The 27,000-nt window shown below is 41.0% G+C and overlaps 1 protein-coding gene across 1 annotated transcript; it reads right to left on the minus strand.

The window, feature by feature from the left end:
- Positions 1-532: 532 nt before the first annotated feature.
- LOC149146062 (pentatricopeptide repeat-containing protein DOT4, chloroplastic-like) lies at positions 533-27,000 on the minus strand. The gene is made up of 2 exons (XM_089452645.1): positions 26,815-27,000; positions 533-2,146 (listed from the first exon to the last, which is right to left on the minus strand). Exons 1-2 carry the CDS (start codon positions 26,998-27,000, stop codon positions 533-535), a joined length of 1,800 nt encoding a protein of 599 aa, XP_089308771.1.

Below are 27,000 nucleotides of genomic sequence, written 5' to 3' on the forward strand. Positions count from 1 at the left end.
CATAAATATAGAAAGATGCTTATTAGCGGATGTAAGTATGACACTTGCTGAAAGCCCCATTTTCATCTTTACTCTTCGCCCTTTTTGAGGTATCAGTAACTCCAAATACTTGCCAAAACCTGAGTGTTTCATCTGCTGCAGCTGATGCAACTGTGTACCCATCAGGGCTATGAAGAGGTAAGGCATAAGAAGGATCATGAGGACAAATCCATTCATAAAACGAAAGATGAATGCATAAGTACTCATAAAAATAAATCAATTTCCATACCTGTGCTAGATGAAGAACTCGAGAAGTATTTACTGTAAGTTCAGTAATCTTCACCTCAGATGGGTACTTCCATAAGGTTAACTGGTTCTGACTAAATCCATGTGAACTCAGTAACTCACGTTCATGCCTATTCCAGAGTAATGAACAAACTTGGGAATGAGTGTCTACGGTATTTAAGCAGGCACCTGTGTGAGTACTCCAAAACTTTATAGACCTGTTTGCACTCCCTCCACCACATGCTAAAAGATTGCTTTGGAAGGGGCATCATGCCAAGGCCTTGACTGCTGCACAGTGTTCATCTAAGCGGTGGAGATATTGAGAGGTAGAATTATGGGATGCCATGCTCTGATCCCAAATGTACAGTAGATTGTCATTCCCCCCACTTGCAAGTTGTTGGCCAGAAAGAGACCATTTCAATCCACAAACCTCCTGGTCATGCCCATTCTTAACATACGCTGCAATCATTATGGTCCATGAGACAACATCTTTTTGAGACAGGTTGTCAAACAACTTGCGTGCATATTTTATGCTCCCACATTTAGCATACATGTCTGTCAGGGCGTTTCCCACAAATACATCAGATAATAAATCATTTCTAATTGTGTAACCATGAATTTCCTTGCCTAGTTGCAAAGCTGCTAGGCTGGTGCATGCTGGGAGAACACATGAAATGGTTAATGGGTTTGGCTTCAGTGTTAGTTGCAGGTGCCGAAAATATTGCAATGCCTCTTCAGGTTGTGCATTCTGTGAGTAACCTGCTATAATTGTATTCCATGTGATCGCATCCCTTTGAGACATTCTACAAAATACACCATGAGCACCTTCCATATCCCCACACTTGACATACATGTCTATGAGTGCATTCCCCACAGCAATAACAGAGTCAAAACCATATCTAGTTATATAGTCATGGATGTCCTTGCCATGCTGCAGAGCTCCTGATCGGGCACAGACTGAAAGGATGCTTGTAAGGGTTACCACATCGGGACTGAAACCTTGCAGATTCATTTTATAAAACAGGTCCAATGCCTTGACATGATTACCATTTGAAGCATAAGCTCTAATGGCAGAAGTCCAGGAAGACACACTTTGCTGTGAGAATTTCTCAAACATCTGGAGCGCTTCCGTCAAGCTTCCACATTTTGCATACATGTCAATGAGTGAATTCCCCACTAATGCATCTGATCCAAATCCCCTTCGTGTTGCATAAGCGTGGATTTCCTTGCCCTGCTGCAAAGCTGTTAGTCTAGCACAGACTGGAATAACACATGCCATGGTTGCCGAATCCGGTGCAGTGCCTGAGATTTGCATCGCACGAAACAATTCCAATGCCTCTTCACCACGATTGTTCTGAGCATAACCCACAATTATGGCGTTCCAGGAGACCACATTCTGTTCAGACATATTGTCAAACACTTTGCGTGCATCCTCTATACGCCTGCACTTGGAATACATTGAAATGAGAGCATTCCCTACAAAAACATATGAACTAAACCCACTTCTAAGTATACGCTCATGGATCTCCTTACCCAGTCGGAGAGCTGATATTGCTCCACAGGCCTTGAGAACACGAGTAAATGTGAACTCATCCGCCTGTATATCCACATCCACTGCACACATTTGGCAATAGATATCAAGGGCTTCATCAAACCGCCCTTGCTTGATATTCTCACCGATCATCAGATTCCATGAGAAATCTTCACTCTTCCAATGCCGGATCCCGGTTTTCCGACCGAGGCGAGGGAGGTCGCCGCCGTGTTTTTCTTCACGTTGCGTTTGAGGGCGGGCAGAACGGGGGCGATGTCGGTCAAGACCACGTCGAGGCCGAGCAGGGCACAGAAAGCATGCCTGGGTGTGAGTAGAGGCTGGCCCGAGTGACTGTAGGCCATGGCACCGACATCGCCCAAGTTAATGCAGACGGTTCCAGAATGAGCGGAAATGAATAATTGAAGGAGACCATGACGAATATTTTGAAAATGCGCACAGGTGTCAGCCTGAGAATCAAGCCTGAACAAATACAAAGTAAATTGCCCACTCCGCCAGGTGTCAGCCTGAGAATCAAAAGGACGACGAAAGTCTCTTTCAAAGGAAGGCCTATCGGCCTAATTAAAACATTTTGTTTAGGTCAAATTACATAAAATAATGTGCATTTCTCTTTTAAATTGAAAAGAGATTTGATCCCTCTAGACCCTTGGTAGATCCGAAGTTAAAATGGATATAGGCTAGTAATAATCAATTGTTTTATATAATATATTTTGTTTAACCATATATAATATTGACATAGTTGACACATTTTATTTAATATAAATATTGAAATATTTTAACTATAAGCCATGTTAAATTTTGTTTATTATTATAAATATTTTTAAAATCATCCATATTAATTTTATATTAAGGATTAAATGAATTACACATTTTCTTTATTGTTACTCTTACCATAAAATAATTGAATTTCTTTCTTTTCAATTTCTTTTAATTTTAAGGCATTTCAATATCTCATTATGGTCAACATTAAAATAATGTATTTTATCTTTTTACTTTATAAAAAGTTAATGAATATTTTTAAAAAGTGTCAAAATACATAACATTTTTTCTACTTTTAGTTACTTTATCTCTCTTTAAAGTTGATATAAAATTATGGAGAAGTTTATTAAGCATGCTTAAGCGGGAGCATGAGCACTCCTTGCAACAAATTTACACCTCGCTTCACCTTGTCGATCTAATTCGATGACCCTTGTGAAGGCATCTCCATGAGGGGATCGCCCCCCTCCCACACAACCTCTTGATCTAACTGTTGTCGCCTTCAAGAGCCTCATCAACTCTCAGGCCGCTACAAAAGCGCCCTTCAGTCTCTAAATTTGTCAAGAAACTTGACTCAATTCCAGAGATTGAACTGCCTCCCTAAGTCCCATGTAAGGCAACACTTTCACTTGTCAAACGAGGGTTGGTTGGTCAGTTCACGGATCTTTGGCCCTGCCCAAAAATAGTACAGAAATGGATTAAGCGTAACTAGGCTTCGAAGACTTGGACAGATATCAGTGTGCTTTTGCGGCAGAGGGTATTTCACCTTCTATTTCAAATCCAAAGAAGATCTAGACCTGATCTTCAAGAGCAGTCCATACTTTATGGACACGCGAGGCCTCTACCTAAACCGATGGACACCTTATTTTGATCCAGAATTAGACATTCCGAGTGTCATTCCCATTTGGGTTTGTATTCCACACCTCCCTCGTCACTGCTGGGGAGATGATTCGGTAAGAAATATTGGCAATGCAATCGAAAAATATATAGAAAGAAGCAAGCCCAAGGAAAACCTGCAGGCATGCGCCTAGATCTGTGTGGAAGTTAATCTCAGCAAAGGGCTTCCAATAGCAATAAAGATTAAGGTAGACAACTGGATGCACATCCAACCAATCATCTACAAGCAACTCCCCTTTAAATGCAAGGTATGCCATAAATATGGTCAAGTTGCAACTAGATGTTCAAAACGACCAGTAGAAGAATCCCAAGGGAATTCAAAGACACAATGGGAGACTGTGAAACATAGGAACTCGGGCAACTCTAGCAAACCCTCCAAGACTACAATGCACCATGTTTCATGTCCTTCCCCACTAGTCCTCCCCCGCTCCCCCTCATACCCAATCCCCTCTAATCTTGATCCAGATGAATCCCTCGTTATCCCCCCTGTAAGAGCCCCTGGTTAAAAGTTCATCTAATAACAGTTAATAAAGGAAAAATAAGACCGTGGTTAAGAGACACTTATTCCAAGTTGAATGTTGGGCAAAGATATACTGGTGGGCATCACTGGATGTGTTTATGGCTAAGGGAATTAGCAAAGGCAGTGGCTAAGGAATTAAAAAGACAAAAAGGCATTTTTGGCACATTTATTTATGAAGATAAAGGAAAACAGGGGAAAAGGAAGGTGAAAGGTCATAGGTTGCATGTGAGGAGGAAAATGAAGGAAAATAATGGAAAGTGAAGAAAATAGAGGCCTAATTGTCAAAAAGGCTTATGAGGATCAGTTGGTACCTTTTGTCAGTGCAGTTTTGGAGCTCTCTCATTATTCTTTTTCTCTTTCACACTCTTGGACACTCAGAGTTTTCTTGAAGCATTTTAGTTTGGAGCAAGGAAGAGCAGGATCAAGCAGCTTCATCAGGAATACTTGCAGGTAACATATTGCATGTGTGACTTCCTAGCTAGTTTTGACATGTATGGCTTTGCATGATGGTATATGGTTCTCTTGCTGCCAGTGGCATGGTTTTGTTGAGTTATGACAGTGGTTTTCAGCCTAGCCTTTCCTTTTTCTAGATAGCCATGGTGTGATGGGATTGTTTTCTCAGTTTTGAGCTTTGGAATTATCGAATGGTTTCAGAATATGGGGCGGAGGTGGTCTTAGGAAAAAACCAAAGGCCTAGGAATCCCTTGACCGGTTTTGGCAAGATACATGGTAAAGCCTAAGGGTGGAGTCTCAGTTTAGGGCCTAGTGATCTAGTGTGGATTGTGGTAAAGCATGAGAGACTAGTGTCTCGGTCTAGGGACTAGTGATCCAATGTGGATTGCGGTAAATCCTGAGAGACAAGGAGACAGAAAATTCCTCAAGGATAGTGATGGAGTCTGACATTCCAAGCTCGGTTTGTTTTTGTGATCTCGATGCCGGTTTTGGTGAGATCACGGTTTGGTGAGGGTGAAGGTGGTTTAACCTATGGATTCCCTTGGTTGTTTTATCCATGAGATCACACATTCATGCTTGGAATATGGCACGGGGGTGATTGGATGAAAGAAGGATTTGGTTTAGCCATGCCTACGATCGGGTGGTACGTGGAAGTCCCGAGCCTAATCAACTTTGCCTATGTTTAATAAAAACTAAGCTCTTTTTTCTTTTGTACTTGTAAATATGTGGCTTTAATGGCTGTTATCTCATTGTTATTTTCATGGTTTAATGTTGGTTATAAGCATGGTTATATGATTGGTTATGTCATGGTTATTTCATGTATTTAATTGTAACTGAAAGGTTAATGGATGCAAGACCTAATTGATGTCCAAACTGTTAAGGGAAGAGGGTGGTGATCCTTCTTGTCAAGTCTCATATGGGTTATTAGTCATTTATGCTTTGTCTTGCATTCATTTCCTATAGATTGCATTGGTGCCAAGTGTTTGACATAATGTCAATCCCAGTTGGGGATGGTCAGGCCTAGTCCTGGAGTCAGTTTTTGATTTATAATTCTTGTGGTCATGTAATTTATAAGTCCTGAAAGTGTCATTGAGTTCTGGGCTTTGACCTGGACTCTGGGCCTGAAAAAGTGGTTCAAATCTCGGAGACGCAGGCACAACATTAGGCATAAAAGTCCCCAAACGCGTGCACACCCAAGTTGTGGGAGCGTCTGGATCCTTTTGGATGCATGCTTATCCATATTAAGGGAGCGTCTAGGGGTTTAATGGTCTAAAAACTCAGTGGTACCCAGGGGTTGGTTACTTGAGTGGTTGGGATGGTTCCTGGGAGTCTTGTTGCTGATGTGGAAGGTCTGTATGGTGTGTTTCCGTCGGTTCCACTTCCTTAAGGTGACTTAGGAGTTCGAATGGGAGGAGGGTGTTACACCCCCAAACCATGAAGAGGGAAAGATCCATCTGTTTGAGGTGATTCAACCTTGAACCTTCATATCTTAACCAACCCCTCATTTCCTCTTCCCCCCTAGGTCCCAACCCTTCACCCTGATCCGGATCTTTGGGGGAAGCCCCAAAGATCTAAAAGATTGAAATGGATCTTGTGGGGGAGGCCCCCAAGATCTGAAGAATTGTAATACTATAAAGAAAATGACAGAACACACCGTAAATAAAACCACAAAGAAACTTTTTATTAAAACCGATAATAACTATAAAGGCTATATTGTGGCAGACAATCTGTCATTTTACAAAATGCGACTTGTTACTTATAGTATTTTTCAGTTACAATACCATGGGTCAATTCCATGGGTGGATGTCACAATACCATGGGTTAATTCCATGGGTGAATGAATACCATGGGTGGATGTCACAATGCCATGGGTCAATTCCATGGGTGGATGTCACAATACCACGGGAAAATTTTGTGGGTGAATGAATACCATGGGTGGATGTCACTTACAATACCATGGGTGGATGCCACTTACAATACCATGGGTGGATGAATACCATGGGTTGATGTCATTTTCCATTCGGATCATTCCTCCCTCCTTAAGAAGCAATGGTCCCCATTGCGTGAAGTTCCCTCCTACGAAGCCTTTTTTGAATATGAAGACCCACTGAAGAGAAGGGTTTTATGTGGTTAACCCATAACCATGATGAACGAAGATCTGAGGATAGAGATACCCTGTAATGCTTGTGACCAACTGTGATACTGACAGTGTGCGGCCTAGCAAATGGACTTCGATGAAGTGTGGGTTTGTGGATGACCCATAACCATGATGAACGAATATCCGAGGATAGAGATACCTTATAATGCTTGTGACCAACTGTGACACTGACAATGTGCGGCCTAGTAAATGGACTTCGATGAAGTGTGGATTTTTGGATGACCCATAACCATGATAAACGAAGATCTGAGGATATAGATACCCTGTAATGCTTGTGACCAACTGTGATACTAACAGTGTGCGGCCTAGCAAATGGACTTCGATGACAAGGGTTTTGTGCAGTTGACCCATAACTATGATGTTGGTTGTTGATGAAGTAGCAGGTGCCTACATAGCCTGGGGTAGGAGGGCAAGTTTCCAAATAACCCAAGCTGAATGCTGCTATGCTGAAACTGATGAATGTGAAGCAAGTGCCTACTAAAGTGGGGTGGGAGGGTACGTCTCCAACGGGAACCCGCTCCGAATGTTGCTCCAAAATTAAAATGGACATAACTCAGTCAATATAACTCATAATATTTATTATAACCTGTTTTTGGAAGTAGAATGACCATTTTGCATCTTCCCATGTGTTGGAAATTCCTATCTTGACACTCTGGAATCTCAGATTTGCACTGCAATTGTTGTGTCATCACAAAAGTTCTGAAAAAATTAGTTGATTTTAAGTCAACGATATCTCCCACATCCGAACTCTGATTCGACCCATTTTTTTTGAAATTAGGTGATTTTTCAAGAGAAGCTCAGATCTACAATCACTTTTGTCAAATCTGCACCAAAATTTCAAAAAAGGATAAGAGAGACACCATCCACGAATTGTTGTCAGAAACATTTCTGCAAATAGCTGATTTTAAATCAACGATATCTCGCTCATCCGAACTCTGATTCGACCTTTTCTTCTTCTTCTTCTTTTTTTTCTTTTTTTTTTTGGGGTATTTTTTCACAAGGAATCCAGATCTGTTATTTTTTTTGTAAATTTTGCACCAAAATTTTTAGATTTGATCTGTAAACTCGTTGCCCAAAAACATTCCTGCAAAAAAATGAAAAATGAAAAATTCCTCCCGCTTGGCCAAATGCGATGTGGAGGATGTAGCACATGCCCGAAGTTTGTTGAATATTGCTATAAAATTTGAAACTAAAATGTGCATCAAACCCTCATTCCCATGGAATCATAACCTACTATGATACCACTGATCCGGATCTTGGGGGGAGGCCCCCAAGATCTAAAAGATTGAAATGGATCTTGTGGGGGAGGCCCCCAAGATCTAAAGAATTGCAATGCTGTAAAGAAAATCACAGAACACACCATAAATAAAACCACAAAGAAACTTTTTATTAAAACCGATAATAACTATAAAGGCTACATTGTGGCAGACAATCTGTCCTTTTATAAAATGCAACCTGTTACTTATAGTATTTTTCAGTTACAATACCATGGGTCAATTCCATGGGTGGATGTCACAATACCACGAGTCAATTCCATGGGTGAATAAATACCATGGGTGGATGTCACAATACCACAGGTCAATTCCATGGGTGGATGTCACAATACCACGAGTCAATTCCATGGGTGAATGAATACCATGGGTGGATGTAACAATGCCATGGGAAAATACTATGGGTGAATAAATACCATGGGTGGATGTCACTTACAATACCATGGGTGGATAAATATCATGGGTGGGTGCCACTTACAATACCATTGGTAAATTCCATGGGTGGATGAATACCATGGGTTGATGCCATTTTCCATTCGGATCACACCCTCTACTATACTCAATCACACCCCCTCCAATGGCCACCCAGAATCTCCTCCATCCTCTTCTGAAGGAATCAAAACTAGAAACCAAAAGAAATATATAAGGAAATAAGAGACAAAGCAGTGTAAAAAGACATGGCTCTAGGTGTTCAACAACCGATGGAATCATACCTAGACAAGGGAATAACAACGAATGACATGCAGCCCTAAGAGGGAGAGGTAATGACCCTATCACATCTTCTCAAGGAAAATAATGAATTTAGTCTCCTGTAACAGTAGAGGCTTGGGTCACACCTCCAAAATAATTGCAGCCAAAGACCCTATCAGATCATAATGTGCGACAATCATTTTACTCCAAGAGACTAAATTGAGTGAGGAAGAAATGGTAGCAATAATTAAAAGAACCAAGAATTTCTCAGAAGCAATAATAAGCTCTAGAGGAGCATCAAGAGGCGTATGCACAATCTAGAATCATACAACCATGGATATCAAAGCAGTTTATAAGGATCAACACTGGATCAAGACTGATCTTCAAAGCAAAGAGATTGGGAAAAATTTCATAATGTACAATCTCTATGCCCCCACATACTACAGGGATAAAGAACCGTGTTATAATTCATTGGCAGCGAAGCTATCAAAAGAAGAAAGTGAAAATATGATAATAGGAGGAGACTCTAACTTAGTCATGGACACAAATGAAAGGAACAGTGGGTCCTACCTTCCTGATCCATACAGAGACAATCTTGAAACAATAATTATAGGGAATAATCTAATGGAAATCATTCCAAAGAATGGTAAATTCACATGGAATAACAGAAGGATAGGACTAGGCAATATCAAGGAAAGGTTGGATTGCTTCCTAATCCATGTAAGTTTCATAGCTAGGAATGGATTGATTTCCTAAAAATTCTTCCAATAGCAACATTAGATCACAAACTCATCACCTTATTTATAGGGTGAAAGTGTAAATTTGAGACCCCCCTCTTTCTGTTACAATCCTCAATGGTCTACAGTCGATGAGGTTAGGAATCTTGTTAAGACCACATGGAAGACCAGACTAAATGGATCTCCAATATTCATATGGGAAACCAAATTGAAGCTCGTTAGAGCAGCCCTCGAAGAATGCGTAGAAGTAAGTTGCAAAGAGCACGCGTAGGAGATAATGCAATTGCAAAAATAGCTTGAATTACTACAAGCAAGATTGGAGAGCGATAAAGAAACTGTAGAACTACAAACTAAAGAGAAATAAATATACTAGAGGTTGTACCAAAGTAAACGAAAAAAGGAAGAGAGTTGGAGGATTAAATCTATAAGCTTGTGGTTGCAAGTTAGCGACAAAAATACAAGCTTCTTTCACAATAAAACCAAAGCAAGAAGAATAAAAAACAAAGTAAAGGTGCTAATTAGCGAGGGAAACATCACCATCGAAGGGCAAGAGGCAATAAAAAAGGAAGCTCATCAAACAATTCAAAAGACTCATGTCAACAGAGTTAGAACCAAACAATTTTGATGGCATGCTTAGAACAATACCTAAATTGGTAATATACGAAGAAAATATAGCATGGATTAAGACATTGGATGAAGAGGAACTGCAAAGAGCCATTTGGAGCATGCACCCAGACAAAGCACTGGGACCGGATGGCTTTTCCATATCCTTATATCAAACCCACTAAGAGATCATGAAAAAAGATCTACTAAAGATGATATGATGGGGTCAAACCAAATGCAAAATTGGAGGTAATACTAATTCCACCCTTCTTACTTCGATACCTAAAGAATCTAGACCCTCTTCCCTTAACTGTTTTTTCCCCATCTCTTTATGTAATTCCTCCTATAAAATCATAACCAAGATTCTTGCAAACTGCCTTAAAATCCTTCTCCCCAAGCTGATTTCTAGAAATCAAGGTGGTTTCATCAACAATAGGCAGATGGTGGATAATATCCTCCTAGTTCAGGAAACCATCTAGTCCATTCCTTCCCATAATGAGTAAGGCTTCATCCCCAAGCTCGACATGGCCAATGGCTTTGATAGGGTCAGGCACTCTTTTCTCCTTGCTAACATGGAGAAATTTGGTTTTGCTAAGGAATTCATTAGCTTCATCCAGGCCTACATCCACAAGCCATGGATAGATCCCCTAATAAATGGAAGGCCTAAGGAATTTCTTGAGAGTTCCAAAGGGCTTAGACAAGGATGCCCAATCTCCCCATTCCTTTATATAATCATGGAAAAATCTCCTAGCAAGAGGCTAGAGCAAGAGAGACAAAGAGGGCTTACCATATGAGTTCAGTACAACAAAGTGTTGATTTGGGGTAGCATCGTATGTGCTCTAGCCACGAAATTTGGTGGAAAGATTGGGGAACATGAGATCTCCAATACCCAGAAAGGGTTTGGGCAAATTCTAAATAGATCAGAAGATATTAAAATAATTAATGTTTTTAATGGAGTCCCTAAGTATAAACTTAGGGAAAATAAAATATTAATGTGCATTAATATGAATCTGTGTTAGAATGGTCCAAAAGACATGGATCGAGCCAGATCTAATCTTAGCAGTTGATTAGGGACTTAATCTCGGTCGTTGAGATGTCAACAGAAAAAGTATAAGAGGAGGCTTGAGGGACACTTGGAGAACATATTGAGGGAGACTAGTCAGTTCAATTTCTGGAGCAGGGGTTTGCTAAGAAATTGAACTAGTGGTCTCGAGAGCAGTCAGGAGGAAGCAAGTATGAAACAGAGAGACGAGAGATCAGCGAAAAAGAGGTAGACACAGAGCTAGAGGAAGCCACACAGAGGCAGCAGAGATCGTGTAGAGCCAGAAGGACCTGCATCATCCATGCAGAGGCTACAAGAGTGACGCAGAAGCCCAGAGAGGTTGCGCAGAGCCTCTGTAGGCTGACGCAGAGGGTTTCAAGCTGACGTAGAGGGTTTCAAGCTGTAGCAGAGGTCAGTAGGGCCTACACTGGGTTTAGGAAAGTGTTGGAAGTTTGTCTATCTATGGGTAAGCCAGTTTGGCACCTTGTTGTACAAGAAAATTGTTGAATAATAAAATCCTCCCTTGTTGCACTAGTTTTCCCACATTGGGTTTTTCCGGGGACATTAGTCCAAAATAACTGTGTCAATGTGTGCATATTTTTGTTTCTGTATTACGATGTGATATCTGCAACAATATTTATTTTAATGTTTGTTGAAGTAATTTCATGAATAACTTATGATGAAATAAGTAGGAAAAGTAAATCAATTGCTGCAATGATAGAATTTTCACATGGTATGAGAGCAAGTAATCAAAGACAAAGGGAAAAATAGTTATGGGTCGAGACCACGATGCAGAGGCATCCACCTCAGGGGACTCACATAGATTTTCAGAAGATTGCACAAGAGAGAGAGATTTCGATTCTCTATGTTGTCTTCCAGGTTGGAAGAAGAAGTGGCGTGCATGAATAGTGTTTCATCATCAAAAATATGGTATATAGACAGTGGAGCCTTGTGGCATATGATGGGAATCAGGGAGTGTTTCTCAGAATATCAAGAAGAGAAGATGAAATTTCAGATCACCATGGGGAACAAGGCAAAGTGTACTCCAGTAGGAAAGGGTACCATAGTTTTTCAGACAGAATCGGGAGAGAGATTCCATGCCACAAATGTGTTGCATGTGCTAGGATTGGGGATGAACTTACTTTCCGTGTCATAACTACAAGGCAAGGGCTATGACATCTACTTCATCAAGGAAAAGCTGTATGTTAAACACTCGAGCTGGAAAAAGAATGTGCAGATCAGGATCAAAAGTAATCGGTTGTACAGATTACAACTAGAATCTCCAATGGCACTAATAGGCCGTCATGGGGACAAAGACTTGAATGAACTATGGCATAGAAGGATGGGTCACTTGTACCATGGAGCTCTAATAATTCTGAGGAGCACTGTAACAAGAGTTCTGAATCTGAGTACAGAAATAGATGATGTATGCAGGGGATGCGCTCCAGGAAAGTATGCCAAGGCAGCATTTCCTAGGAGCAACCACAGGGCCAAGAGTGTACTAGGATTGATACACTCACATATATGCGGACCTATGTCCGTCAAAGCTCTCAGTGGTGCCGAGTATTTCCTTACTTTCATAGATGATCACTCGAGGAAAACTTGGATCTATTTTTTGAAAACCAAGGATGAGGTCTTCTATCGATTCAAGGAGTTCAAGGCTCTAGTGGAGCATCTGACAGGTAAGAAAATAAAAGTCTTGCGCTCAGATAATGGTGGAGAATATGTCGATAAGGACTTCACTGATTTTTTCACTAAGGAGGGTGTTGGAGAGGTAAATCCCCTCTGCGGACAGAGGCGATCCCACTAGCCCAAAATGGGTCTAGCAACAATCAATTAACGCTACCATGCAAGTTCCTAGTTGCAAATTGAAAGTGGATTATGAGAACCAACCTGGAGTCCAACGCTAGTGTCGTAGACGAGTTGATACTCTCGTTCCCTTGCTCCAGCAGGTCACGATCCTCACGATCTCCGCGAATGGATACCTGCACATGCAAAGAACGAAGCGAATACAAGCATAAAATCCACTAAATACAACTATATATCGGTCAAAAAAGACATAGATCAAACATTATCATAATGAACAATAAGATCGGAACCATAACGATAGTCGTTTATTAATGAATAATCAACAGAGAAAAATACAACCAAAGTTCTGATGTTGAATCTCTCCTCTGGCTGGGCGAGCAGCTACGTATGTCTTGCAATAGACCTTTCTCTCTCTTTGATTATGAATACACAGCTCAGACTTCTGGTAGCATAACCTCCCTATGCTCCAAGATTCTTACTATCACTCAAGACAAGCGTTACTAGCACTATCACCACTGCTCAAAAACTAGCTTGTCAAATGCATGAGGACAGACTTTTATAGATGGAGAAGGGGAGGAAGATACAATGCATCAAGACACCCATTATGGATTGGCATTATCTCCAAAAAGCCGCTGTGGATAGATGTAAGGGATAGATGATGAATCTCGACATCTAGAAGATTAGCTTTATCCTCAAAAGACTTCATGACTTGAAGGGAAAAAACATCCGGGCGCGCGTTTGTTAAAAATCTTTTCCAAACTCGGTTGGCGCGGGTGTTACTCTAAGACAGAGCGCCAATGGGCGCACCTTCTTTTGAGGATCTCCCTCATTGGCGCGGGTAGTACACTGTGGACCCGCGCTAATGGAAAAAGGGCACTTTTCAGGGATATTTTGCAGGAGGTGTCTTCAGGGCACATGAAGTCCATACTTAGGGGAACATAATGCAAGTGTTTTTAAGTGATGTCACTGCTCACAGGTCCCGGAATGAGTCCTCCAAAGTACGGGAAAGGGGTAACAGGGACGGTGACCAATGGTGACAAATTACTGTGTAACAGAGGGCATCAGAAGAGAGTGGACAACTCCCTACAATCCAGGGCAGAATGGGCTGGCAGAAAGAAAAAACAGGACTATTATAGAAGAAGCTAGGGCCATGTTGTATGATCAAGATATGCCAAAATTCTTGCGGGCATAAGCATGCAACACAACTGTCTACATTCAGAATAGGACTCCTCATCAGACATTGGGCAAGATTACTCCAGAGAAAGTCTTCACTGGGAAGACACCTGAAGTCAGTCATTTCAGGATATTTGGGAGTTTGACATATTGTCACGTACTAGAATAAAAGAGGAAGAAGCTGGATCAGACTGCAGAAAAGGGGTATCTGGCAGGATATAGCGAGAATGCTAAGGCATATAGGATCTATCTTCTAGGGAGTCGGAAGGTAGTAGTACGATGAGATGTAAATTTCATGGAGGACAGAGCTTTCAGAAGATCTTGCGAAATGCCTTCCAAGGAGCAGTCGAAAGAGGATCCGTTGGTCAAGCCTCTTCAACCGACAGAAGTGAAGAATCCTTCCTCAGATCAAGAAGATTCTCAAGACGAGTAAGAGGAGCAAACAAAAGCACCTGTTGGTAGAGGAAGAACCAGTAGGGAACTTCGTTAGTTTCTAGGTGATGCAAAGAACTTCATTGGAGAACCAAGGAACAGTAAAAGGGAGTGAAAACAACCAGATAGGTATCTGGCGTTAGTAGCTTAGGATGGAGAGCCTACTAGCTTCAAGGAGGCAGCTCAGCATTAGGTCTGGCTAGATGCGATGGTGGAGGAGTATAACTCCATAATGGTAAACGATGTCTGGGAGGTGGTGTCAGGGCCTCAAGACATATCTGTGGTAGGTTCAAGATGGATCTACAAGATCAAATATGTTGCGGACGATAGTATTGAAAAATACAAGGCCAAGTTTGTGGCTAAGGGGTATGCTCAAAAGGAAGGGATTGACTATGAGGAAACTTCACCCCAATATCCAGGTATACATCTATTAGTACCGTGATATCTCTTACAGCCCAGATGGGATGGGAGATCCATCAGATGGATGTGAAGACGACATTTCTGAACAGGGTAATAAAAGAAGTATACATTAAACAACTAGAGGGATTTGAAACTCATGAGAAGAAGTCTCATGTATGCAGATTGAAGAAAGCCTTGTATGGGTTGAAGCAGGCACCAAGAGCATGGTATGGTCAGATAGATGGCTAATTGTAGAAGATGGGGTTTGTCAAGAGTGACGCGGATCTAAATCTATACTATCTGGTCGTAGAGAGCAAGCCACTTATATTAGTATTATATGTGGATTATCTTTTCTTGACAGGATCATCTAGACTCATTGAAGATTGCAAGAAGAATCTAGCCATAGAGTTCGATATGAAGGATCTGGGACGAATGCACTATTTTCTAGGGTTGGAAGTTTGGCAGCAGAAAGGAGAAATCTTCCTTGGGCAAGGAAGGTATGCTACAAAAATTCTGAAAAGGTTCAGGATGGGAGACTGTAGACCTATGGCTACGCCAATGATCACCAACTGGAAGAAGATTGATGCATCAGAAGACAAGGATGTTGATCTCACCCTATACCGATGGCTCATAGGGTCCCTGATGTATCTAGTCAATACCAGGCTAGATATTTGCTACGTTGTCAACACCCTCAGTCAGTTCATGGTGGAACCAAAGAGGGCTCACTGGGCAGTAGCCAAGCACGTTCTCAGGTATTTACAGGGAACAGTTGATTATGGGCTCTTGTACAACAAGGGGAAGGATATCAGGTTGAGTGGATTTACTGATGCAGATTGGGCAGGAAGATCGGTGGATCAAAAAAGTACCTATGGGTACTGTTTCAACATTGGATTAGGAATAACCTCTTGGTGCAATAGGAAACATAAGTTCGTGGCTCTGAGATCGTCTAAGGCAGAATATATGGCGGCAAGCACAACTTCGTGTGAGGCTATATGGCTTAGAAAACTGCTGGTAAACCTATTTAGAATAAATATGGAGGCGACCAGGATCGTGTGTGATAATCAGAGTTGCATCAAACTCTATGAGAATCCAGTATTTCATGATAGGTCAAAGCATATTGATATATGGTGTCACTTTGTCAGAGATTGTGTCCAACTTGGAGCCGTACAATTGAGCTACACTCCTACAGGGGAACAAGTGGCAGATATCCTCACCAAGACCCTTGGAAAGTAAAAACTTAACTACTTCAGAGAAAAGATGGGGATGGTAAAGAACCCATTTCAGAAGTAGTGTGTTAGCAACACGAATGAAGAGGGATTTGCAGTGCAGATGCAATGTTGGGAGAAAGGACCAACAACAACACAGATGCAGAGGAAGGTGCAGTGTGGATGGAGTGATGGGAGAAAGGACCAGCGGCAACATGGATGCAGAGGGCACTGTCGTACAGATGCAACAGTGGCAGTGGCAATGGCAGAACCATGGGCAGTAGTACAGGATGCAGCAATGCAGAGGATGTTGGACAGGGAGGCCTAACATCAGCACATGTATCAATGCTAGATGATCAGAGTAATGCTTAGTGAGGAGTATTGCTAGAGCATAGTCATTGCTAAGAGGGAGTGTTGATTTGGGGTAGCATCGGATGTGCTTTAGCCACAAAAATTGGTGGAGAGGTTGGGGCACATGAGATCTCCAATACCCAGAAAGGGTTTGGGCAAATTCTAAATAGATTAGAAGATATTGAAATAATTAATATTTTTAATGGAGTCCCTAAGTCTAAACTTAGGGAAAATAAAATATTAATGTGTATTAATATGAATCCGTGTTAGAATGGTCCAAAAGACATGGATCAACCCGGATCTAATCTTAGCCGTTGATTAGGGACTTAATCTTGGCCATTGAGATGTCAAAAAAAAAGGTATAAGAGGAGGCTTGAGGGGCACCTGGAGAACATACTGAGGGAGACTAGTCAGTTCAATTTCTGGAGAAGGGTTTATTGAGAAATTGAGCCAGTGGTCTGGAGAGCAGTCAGGAGGCAGCAAGTATGAAACAGAGAGACGGGAGATTAGCGTAGAAGAGGCAGATGCAGAGCCAGAGGAAGCCACGCAGAGCCAGAAGGGCCTACGTCATCCACGCAGAGGCTACAGGAGTGACGCAGAAGCCTAGAGAGGCTACGCAGAGGGTTTCAGGCTGACGCAGAGGGTTTTAAGCTGTAGGAGAGGTTAGTAGGGCCTACGCTGGGTTTAGGAAAGTGCTGGAAGTTTGTCTATCTATGGGTAAGCCATTTTGGCACCCTGTTGTACAAGAAAATTGTTGAATAATAAAATCCTCCCTGGCTGCACCGGTTTTCCCACATTGGGTTTTTCGGGGACACTAGTCCAAAATAACTCTATCAATGTGTCCATATTTTTGTTTTTGTATTACGGTGTGATATTTGCAACAATATTTATTTTAATGTTTGTTGAAGTAATTTCATGAATAATTTATGATGAAATAAGTAGGAAAAGTAAATCAGTTGCTGCAGTGATAGAATTTTCACACAGAGGAACAAAAAGCATGAATCACTCCCAATTCATTGACAATACCTTGCTTATAGGAGGATCATCCCCCACAATGGTGAAAAGATTTAATTCCATCCTAGATCAATTCTTGGAAGCATTGGGAGGACTCCTTAATAGTCTCCAAAGTTGCATATACAGATGGAACACCCCCCTTGAACTCTCCATCTCATCTCCCAGATATTTGGAGTTCCTTGCAAAATGGAGTGGACTCACTTCAAATATCTAGGCATGCCCATCTCCAAGCAAGCGCTAAAAACTGAAAATTGGATAGAAGTCATAGACAAAATGAAAAGGAAAGTACAACAATGGGGAATGTACTAGCTCAACCTGTAGGTAGAGTCATTCTAATCAAGTATATTCTTTTAGCTCTCCCACTATATTAATTCGCAATCATGCAAGCCCCAAAAAACATCCAAAAGCATATAGAGAGCACCATCAAAAAATTCCTATGGCAGGGAGGTAGAACAAAAACAAAAAAAAATTAGCCTACTTAGCTGGAATAAATTTATAGCACCATACGAGAGAGGAGGAATAACCATCAAACATCCTCGATTGATGAATCTAGTTATGGGGGCAAATATTACATGGATACTAATAGTAGAAGGACCAACATGGTGGAAGAAAGTCTTAGAAGAGAAATACATGAACTCTAATCAACAACATCTCCTACAAAGTCAAATTCCTTCTAGACCTTTTTCACAAATCTAGAAATTGTGCAAGAAAACCCTTCCCCTCATTCAAGCCCATACCTCTAGAATCCCAGGGGGAGGACAAGACATTGATCTATGGGAAGAAATCATCATGGGAAAGCCCAAACTCTCCTCCATCCCTGAAATCCAACAAAACAGGAACTGGCTTATAGGAAAAGACATCACTAAATTGGACAACCTCTCAAAGTGGCACCATTATGAGAGCTCTTGGAAAGGTTGGCAAAATATCATCATACCACTAGAGCTTCAACAACAATGGCACCTCCTCCTTTAACACCTAAAAGGTGCAACACAACCCTATTACAACCATCATGACAATTTTAAATAGAATTTGACTGGGGGGGCCTTCACAATCAAGAGCACCTACAAAGCCCTCCAAGAAGACCATGAGACTCAGCTATATGGGCCTCTTAGATGCTGATTTGGAAATATGAAAGTCTCCCCAAAATAAAACTCTCAATTTGACCCTCCTTAAAGGGAATATTCTAACTGTTGACAACCTTAAAAAATGCATCATTCAAGGGCCATCCATTTGCCCACTACATCTGAATGCATAATAGACCATCTAGCACATGTTTCTTTCATGCCCTCTCTCCCAAAGTTGTTGGAAAACCATGTACTAGCCCCAACCTACCCAAATAGATTTTGAGAGGAGTATATTTATGGAACTCAATTTCCCCTACTCCCTCTAAAAGAAGAATCTTATCAAGTGCTTTTGGACTAACCTTCCATACTACCTATGTTGGCAGATATGGCTCACCTGGAACAAATATGTATTCCCAAATAAAAATCCACTGCAAAGGATGATCACAGCCAAAGCTTGGGGCCTCTTAACTGAAACAATATTCTCCAAAGGAAACAATAGTCTTAGCAAGCAAAGATTTAAAGTGGAAGGAGTGTTATGATTCCAATTTGCTATGAACAAAATCCCTCATAGCACATCAACCCCTTAGAGAAACCGGCCCACTATTCCCAACTGGAAACTAGGCTCAAGGATAAAGAGTTTGAAAGTTAGTTAAAGGAATAAATACGTCCCTACCTCCTCTCTGACGGGGCCTCCAAACACAACCCAGGAAGGGCAGGTGTAGGGGGAATAATACTTGATCTTGAAGGGAAAGAACTAGTGTCCTAAGAATGGGGATTGGGAAGGGACTCGAATAATAGGGTTGAAGCATATGGACTTCTCACGAGTGTCAAAATTATTTGTGATCTAAGTGTCATGTCTTCTATCATAATAAGTGATTCAACTCTCCTCATTCAACAACTAATCAAGGGTACCAGGCCCTAGAACGTTGATCTCAGCAAAAGAATGATTCAAATCCAACACAAATTGAGGTATCTTGAGAAAACCTCCTTCTTCCACGTTCTCAGGGAGAACAACACCCAAGCCGATCTGCAAGCAAACAATGCATGTCAATGTCCAAACGGATAGGTCAGAATCAACATGGAGGTCAATGTCATGTATATCCCTTGACAAGATCCCCATCATGCGTAATCATGGCAACTACAATATTTCTTCTAGAAATGGTAATACATATCCTCATCTCCGACAGTGCACTCCAGTCAACTAATCCAAAGCCTATCCCCATAGCAGAACTAACATTACCCAAAAAGGATCTAATCGCCCCTCCAGGAAGATCTACTTAAATTGCACCAACCCAAGCCTCTAACTGTAGCTGTCCCGATCCCACAACTATCCTTCACCTCAAACCTGGCTCCTCATTAAATACATACCCTGGTCATCATGTCCAATCACAAAATGGTCCTTTCCTCTCCCTTACTCCCTCTAAGCCCTTTCTTGATTCCTTCCCCTCCCCACTATGGCTTCAAGTGCTCCTTGTCCATAGTGTGCATCTCTCAATAATGAACTAGAGCAGTTCAAGAAGCTCCAAAATAAATGGAATGAAAGAAATAAAGTTAAGCATGGGTTCTTGTTTGCAGCGACAACATCACTCAGATATGCGCTCACGAAATCATACCAATGTTGCACCCACATCGAACACACAATTGGAATGTTGGAATATCGACTTTCTCTCGTGGAGAAGGAGGCAATAGAGACCTTAGGCTCCAACAACCGTAATGGCACCTTCCTGCACGTAGAAGAACACTCCATTAACCAGAATTAGCAAGGGTAACCTCTAAGTTAGTTGTAAGTCGCCCTAGCAATCCACCATCACAACAGAAAAACCATGAAGTGCAAATTTAGATTTTTATTGTTCCAACTTGTCATAGTTTACTAAATTAGAGCAATAGGATATGTCGGTTATCGACCTCAATATCTAATAGGAATCAACAACAGACAGAGAAGTTATAGTTCAAATGCAAACTCCTGTCAGTGTGAAGTATTGTACCTCGAGATTAGCCCGCATTATTTATTTACTAATCAAAGTGAAAGTGAAAGTAAAATATATTTATCATATCTCATTCATTATGAGTTATTAATATAATGATTTTAATAAAAAAAATCATCAAAACATGTGTATTTATTTTTGCTTTTATTATATATGACATTATTTTTTTATTTAGAAAAAAATTATTTAATTTTAAAAAAGAGCACGAAAGGAATTACACATCTCCCTCATACTAGGTTTTAGAATGCGCCTCTCAGCACAATGATTGTTTCCATCTTCAATTCACTTCATAAAATTTGAACATAAGACATAATAGAAATGGATATTTTTATTTTTATATTTTTTATCAATTGAGGTTAAATTCGAAATTAAGACATAATAAAATGCATATTTTAATTATATTTTGGGGTTATTTTGGGTATTGGGAGAATGGTTATTATTTTCCCCACTGTTGAGTTGAGGAGTGAAAGCATAACCTACAAATAGATTCAATACAAAAAATAATGACAAATAAACAAGATACAAAAATAATCAAACACACGAATTGACATAGTGTTTTACGTGGTAAAACCCTCCTTGTGAGGGAAACATCCACAGGGCAATGATAATCACTATTCTTATTATTCAAGGAATATTTACAACAACCAAATCATAGGCATACATTATCCAATCATTCAACACACTCTCCATTAGTTTATGTGTTCTTATTTCCTGTTATAAAATTGAGTACCTATTCAAGACTTCCGCATCTTCAACATCCTTACCTTTATCACTGGAAACATGCACTTACCCACCATTTCCTATAACTGCGCTTAGCTTGCATAGTTGTAACCATTCTCACTGATGTAGGCTTCTTCTTCCCCTGCAAGATTCTCTTTTCTTCATCATCATCCAAGCACTCAATAGCCTTCTCATAACAATCCACCTTAGTCTTGTGAAGGTACAACCAATCCATACCCATAAGCATATTGTATGATCCCAATGGAAGTACATTTAGATATGTGGATGTAGGCATACCATTCAGCTCAAATGCACAAGCTCTTACCCAATGATGAACTCTTTTCTTAGTATGTGTATCTAACTGCACCGACCAAGACTTTGCATGTGCTTCTTTTCTCAAACCACAATTATCCACCAAGTCAGGATTAACATAACTATAATCAGATCCAAGGTAAATCAAAATAGAAACAACTCAATCACAGAGCTTGCCTTCCATCTTAATAATGGATGCCTGGTTATCCACCTACTTGTTATCAAATGTTGTATAGATCCGAGGAATGCTCTGGCCCACATCCCCCACTGTCTGCGCCTCCTAAGAACTATAGATTTGAGGCCTACCACCCTAATACAATGAAAAATCCTTCTTGCGATGATCATTACCACATATCCAACACTGCAAAGGCCCACTACCTTTGTTTTGTTTCTCTCCAGGTTGTGACCCATGTCCCTTCTCAACATGATTAAATTTTATCTAAGGAAAAACACTCTCTTTCTTACCTGCCTCCCGAGGACTTCCCTACTTTGGTGGCCACTTCCATTTATTCTTATCACTCTCTTTCTAGCCTTTCTTAGACTAGATCTTACGCTTTGATTGCTCATAATAGTGCTTCAACTTTCCAATGACTTCTTCCAGCGACCGAGGCTCATCATACTCAATTTGATCCTTGAATGCTAATGACAGTCCACTAATAATTATTTGAACTTTTGTCTTTTCATCCTTGAGGTAGGGAATATACCTCAACAATTCTAGGAACTTAGTCATGTACCCCTCATTTGTCATAAATCCCGTCTTCAGCTCATATAACTCCTTGGCCTTTCCATCATAGTACCTCCCTGACAAGTACTTCTTCTTGAAGAGTCTCTTGAATTCATGCCAACTCAACTCTTATGTCCTAATGTCTCTGACACACTTCACATCTTCCCACTAGATGTTTTCTTTCCCTTTAAGACTCAAAATAACTATATCGGCCTTCATGTTCTTTGTATAGTCATGCATCTCAAAAGACTTCTTCATTCCAAGCGACCATGCCTCTGCATCTTCCGGTTTCTTCAACTCTCGATCGAATGTAGGCGACTTGGCTTTCTTGAACTCATCTGGCAAGTATCCCCTCTCACTCCTTCTGTAAGGATGATAGCGATGATGACCATGATACCTATTTGAACTAGAACTAGAATGTAACCCGTAGATATTACCTCTCCTGTCAAGTGTATCCAATAACCTACCATATCTTACTGTGACATCCTTGTCTAACTGGTGCCCACCACGAGACTTCCTACCATATGCCCCATTAATCCTGTCCTCCTATCCATAGCTGATATGTGGTTGTCCTTGTCTTTGCAAGTCTAGTCAACTTTGAAGGATAACTACATTGACCTCTACATGTTTCTCTTGTGCCCTGGAAAGTATTTCCTATGACTGAATGATTCTGTCATTATCTGTTTTTGTAACTTCTGATTTCTACCTCTACACTTCTCAAGGTGTCTGCTATGTCCGGAGAGTACTCATCTTTGTGTGCTAATCATTTGGTCTATAAGGAGAGTCTCGTGAACCGTAATCCACCATTTTACTGGTCATATTTGATCTTCTTCTTCCTGCAAACATACCATGTCAAATCAACCAGATATAAACATCATCAACATACCTTAGTGAAGTTCAGGGGTGGCTATCTCATTTGCAAAATAATTCCAGATTAGCACGATACATGTATATACATAATTATATTAATATATCAACATCATGCACGACGACACTAAATACACACAATGACCTCATGCACGACAACCATATCCATGACAATGCATGCATAAAACCACATAAACACTGACATGCATGCATGAAAAACACATTCCACCCATCCAGTCCAGGTATTGAACCATGCTCCGATACCAATATGTAACACCCCCCTCCCACATTTACCTAATTTCATTGGTCTACCAGGGTAAACATGAGACAAAGAGTTACTATGACATGACCCAACCTCCTAGGTATAGTTAAAGAAGTGGAGTCGACAAACTTGAACTTTACTGACCTTCGTTGAGGGCTACAAGACACCTAAGAGTTAAAGAACCACTCCAAGTGCCAAAACCCTAAGTTAGATTTTTTTTTTTTAGTGATCTAGGCCCACAACTGCATGCATGACAAGGCCTCCATGTAGTTATAGGTCTCCATCCACATGCATAAGACTGTAAGGGTGTAGTTATGACCCAAAACTTACAGTTTAAAGGGTGTGGTCTTAGATTCTGAGCCACCATTTCAGGCTAGCCTTCAGACCACTGCCCAAAATTCAACGAAACTTTCCAGAATGATAAATAACATCAAGACAAAGACATTCATACAAAACTTGATCTAGGAATTAACCTAACCAGACCTAACCATGACATTCATTTCGTCAAACATATGGTGAACATGTAATCTACAGGTCATGAATGCATATCTAAACATAGGAGTCTGAAACATATATGAGATTCACCAAGAAGGTCTAATTCCCTTTCTTAATAGCTACAATAACATTTGTTAGCTCATGCAATCATTAACCATTCATAAACTAATCAAAACAGAGCAAGAGCCATAGCTAGAATCTATTATAGAACCATGCCTATAACCAACATATAACCATAATATTAATCATGATAGAACAACCATCAGAGACACATAACAACCAATACAAGTACTCATAGAATAAAATAGGAAAAGAGTTCTTAATAACATATGAAGAAGCCAACCAAGACATGGAATTCCACGTACCCTGACCATAGATTGAGATGAAAAAAATCTTCTTTCAGCTAATCAGCCTCGTGTCATATTCCAAGCATGAATGTGGGAATCAAAACATAAACAACTAGGGATTCCTAGAGATTAAACCACCTCCATCCGCATTCTCCTACGATCTTGCCAAAATTGGTCAAGGGATCACATAAGCAAACTGATACATAAACAATTGGGGTTTCCAAGAGATTAAACCACCTCCACTCTTAGGCTACCGCGATCCCGCCAAAACTGGTCAAGAGATCACTAAGCCTAAAACAAGCTTGGATGCCTTCGAATTTCTTCACCATTACCTTGAATAATTTTCCTGACTCCACCCACCTATCGAGGGCTTCTCAAAGATTAAACCACTTCCACCCCCAACCCTTTGGAATTTTCCTGAGACCACTTCATCTGGTTCCAAAATATAGCGGTAATCCAAAGCTCAACCAAATAATAGAACCCCATCACACCATCGCTATCCGGAAATGGAAAAGCAATGATGAAACCATTGTAAAACCAAACAAAATCCATGCCAATGACAACAAAAGAACCAAATACATGAATATGCATTAAAGAAAAAACTAGGAAATCACACATGCAACCTGTTACTTGCAAGTCTTCCTGTTGAAGTTGCATGATCCAACCTTCCTTGCTTGTCCTTTCTTTTCCTTCCTTTTCTTTCTTTCTTGCTTCCTCCTCTTGGTGCTCTTCTCTCTTTGAAACTAATTCCAAACCTAAACTAACAAAAATTTGTGAACTGGTCCTGATGTTGGCTTGAGGGGGCCTGACCCAGGTTCAATGTTAATTAGCCAAACAAATCCCTACACTACTGGCCCTTTCGGCATCAGCCCGCAGAGCACGGACCGAAGTCTCACCCGAAGAAGTATGGGGGGATGCTAGAACCAAGTTTCCGCACCCTTGAGATGGTTGTGATGTCGTCTGATCTCTTCTATCCCTGCCTTCACGTAGGTGATCTCACTCTAGGGCTTGTAAGACAAACCCTCTGTTCCGGCTTTCAATACCTTTGCAAAAGGACACGATCGACCTTCGCGCAGCTCTAACCTATAGCTCAGGTACTTTCGCGCTGCTATAGCAACATGCCATGCATATTCCCCAATTATCCTAAGTGATTTGCTTATCTTGTTAAATACTTAAAGTTATCACTGTGTAAGCAGACATTCGTAAATTGCGTTCAATTATTCAGTTTAATTGCATTTATTCGCGCATCTTATAAGAAAAATAAAGGAAATTCATACATAAGATATCCAAACCCATCAACAGAACAAATACACAGAAATTGCATAATAACTCCTTTTATCAATATCTTCTAAGTGTTACAGACTTTGTTCACCCTGCGCACACAGCTGCAGGGGTTTGTGCACTCAGCTGTGGACTTCTAACCTAGGCCTCTGCGCACTCAGCTACAGAACCTCTACCTACGCTACAACCCAAGACTTAGACTTCTTGCTCTAAAGCTATGACTCTCTTCCTCGTCCCATGCTTCTAATTACTTAGAGCTTAGCTCTTTTTATACAATCCCATGGTCCACGGACCATGGGTAGATCTCTTACAACCGACTTTACTTTACAAAACAAAGGGCGGACTACCCTTTGTGACACATAATACCTTTATGCTCTGTGACCAAAAAAAGCGGAGTCTTTACAATAATATTACAAAAACATGGGCTTTTAGCCCCAAAACTGCCCTTGGAGGATCCCGCTCCCAACAGGCCCCCAACACAAACATCGTGATTCGCCCTCGAGTCACTCGGCAGGCATGAAGATCTTTGTAGGAAGCTCATCCAGCTCGACCTTGATGACCCAACTTCAGCTGTGCATTGAGTTGCTGCCTGCTTCGCATCTTTGACTGTTGGGTCCCTATAATACTAGTGATTACCCCATTACTATTATAGTTGCATCCCTTATTAATATTGTTATGCCCCTATTATCCCCAAATTGTTATTATTGTGCCCCATAGACTCCCTCTATTGTTATTTTTGTGGCTTTATATTATTATTGTTAGGTCGGCTGAGTTATATTGTGACTCCTTAGACTCCTATATATAGAAAGGAGGTTTTGTCATTTGAATCATCCAAGAATTGTTCATTTATGTAATGTAAAGGAGGTTGCCCCCCCGAAGAGGTTGAATTCTAAGGCGTTGATCTATCTTTTCTATCCTTTCTTGAGCTGGTTTCATAACATCGACTGTCTTCTCAGTTACTGCCTCTGCACTATCAGCCTGAAGTTGTTGTTGCGTCGCTTGCAGAGTCGTAAGCTTGCCTTCAATATTTTTTGTAACCGCATAAGCTTCCTATAGCGAGGGCTTGATTAGCGCCTTTAGCACTGCTTCTTTGTGTAGCATTCACCTATTCCTTCAGCTTCTTGGCTTCCTGCAACTTGGCTAACCTCTGTGTGAGCGTGACGGTTCGCGTTTGCCCTTGACTTTGTCATAGCACTGTTGGATTTTGTGCGCTTCCATCTCGAGCCTCTAGATGTTTGGGTCCTCCTGCAATCCAGTCAGGACCTCAAATGACTGTTCAAACAACTGTGTGCAGTCTGCTACTACACTTTCCACTGCCGCAACTTCTTCTGTGACAGCAGCCACCCATTGTTCCTTTACCTCCGGTGGTGTCGAAGGCTGAGCCCTCAACTGGAGCTTTGTAATCTGCAAGTTTAGCTCCAACTGAACTCACACCATCTCCGTCCGAGTGTCGCACACCCCTGTGGCCAATTTACAGATGCGGACCTCGACTGGTTCCTCCTCTGGAATGGCCAATTCCAGGACCATTCTGCAGGCCTCTTCCACGACCTGTATGATCTTCTGTCTGAGGCTGGTCACCTTGGCCTTGACGGTAATGGAAGAATTCCTCTGTAAGGTCAT

This window comes from Pinus tabuliformis, chromosome X, assembly GCF_031772625.1.
Source record: "Pinus tabuliformis cultivar Carrire ecotype Pingquan chromosome X, CPIR1, whole genome shotgun sequence".
Lineage (NCBI taxonomy): Eukaryota > Viridiplantae > Streptophyta > Pinopsida > Pinales > Pinaceae > Pinus > Pinus tabuliformis.

Bases quoted from the DNA above. Each gene is read 5' to 3' on its own strand.
- LOC149146062 (XM_089452645.1), bottom strand. From the start codon at position 27,000: ATGACCTTACAGAGGAATTCTTCCATTACCGTCAAGGCCAAGGTGACC. The intron at 2,147-26,814 runs GTGTGAGTTCAG...CATGGCCTACAG, and splicing joins GCGACACTCGGACGGAGATG to TCACTCGGGCCAGCCTCTAC.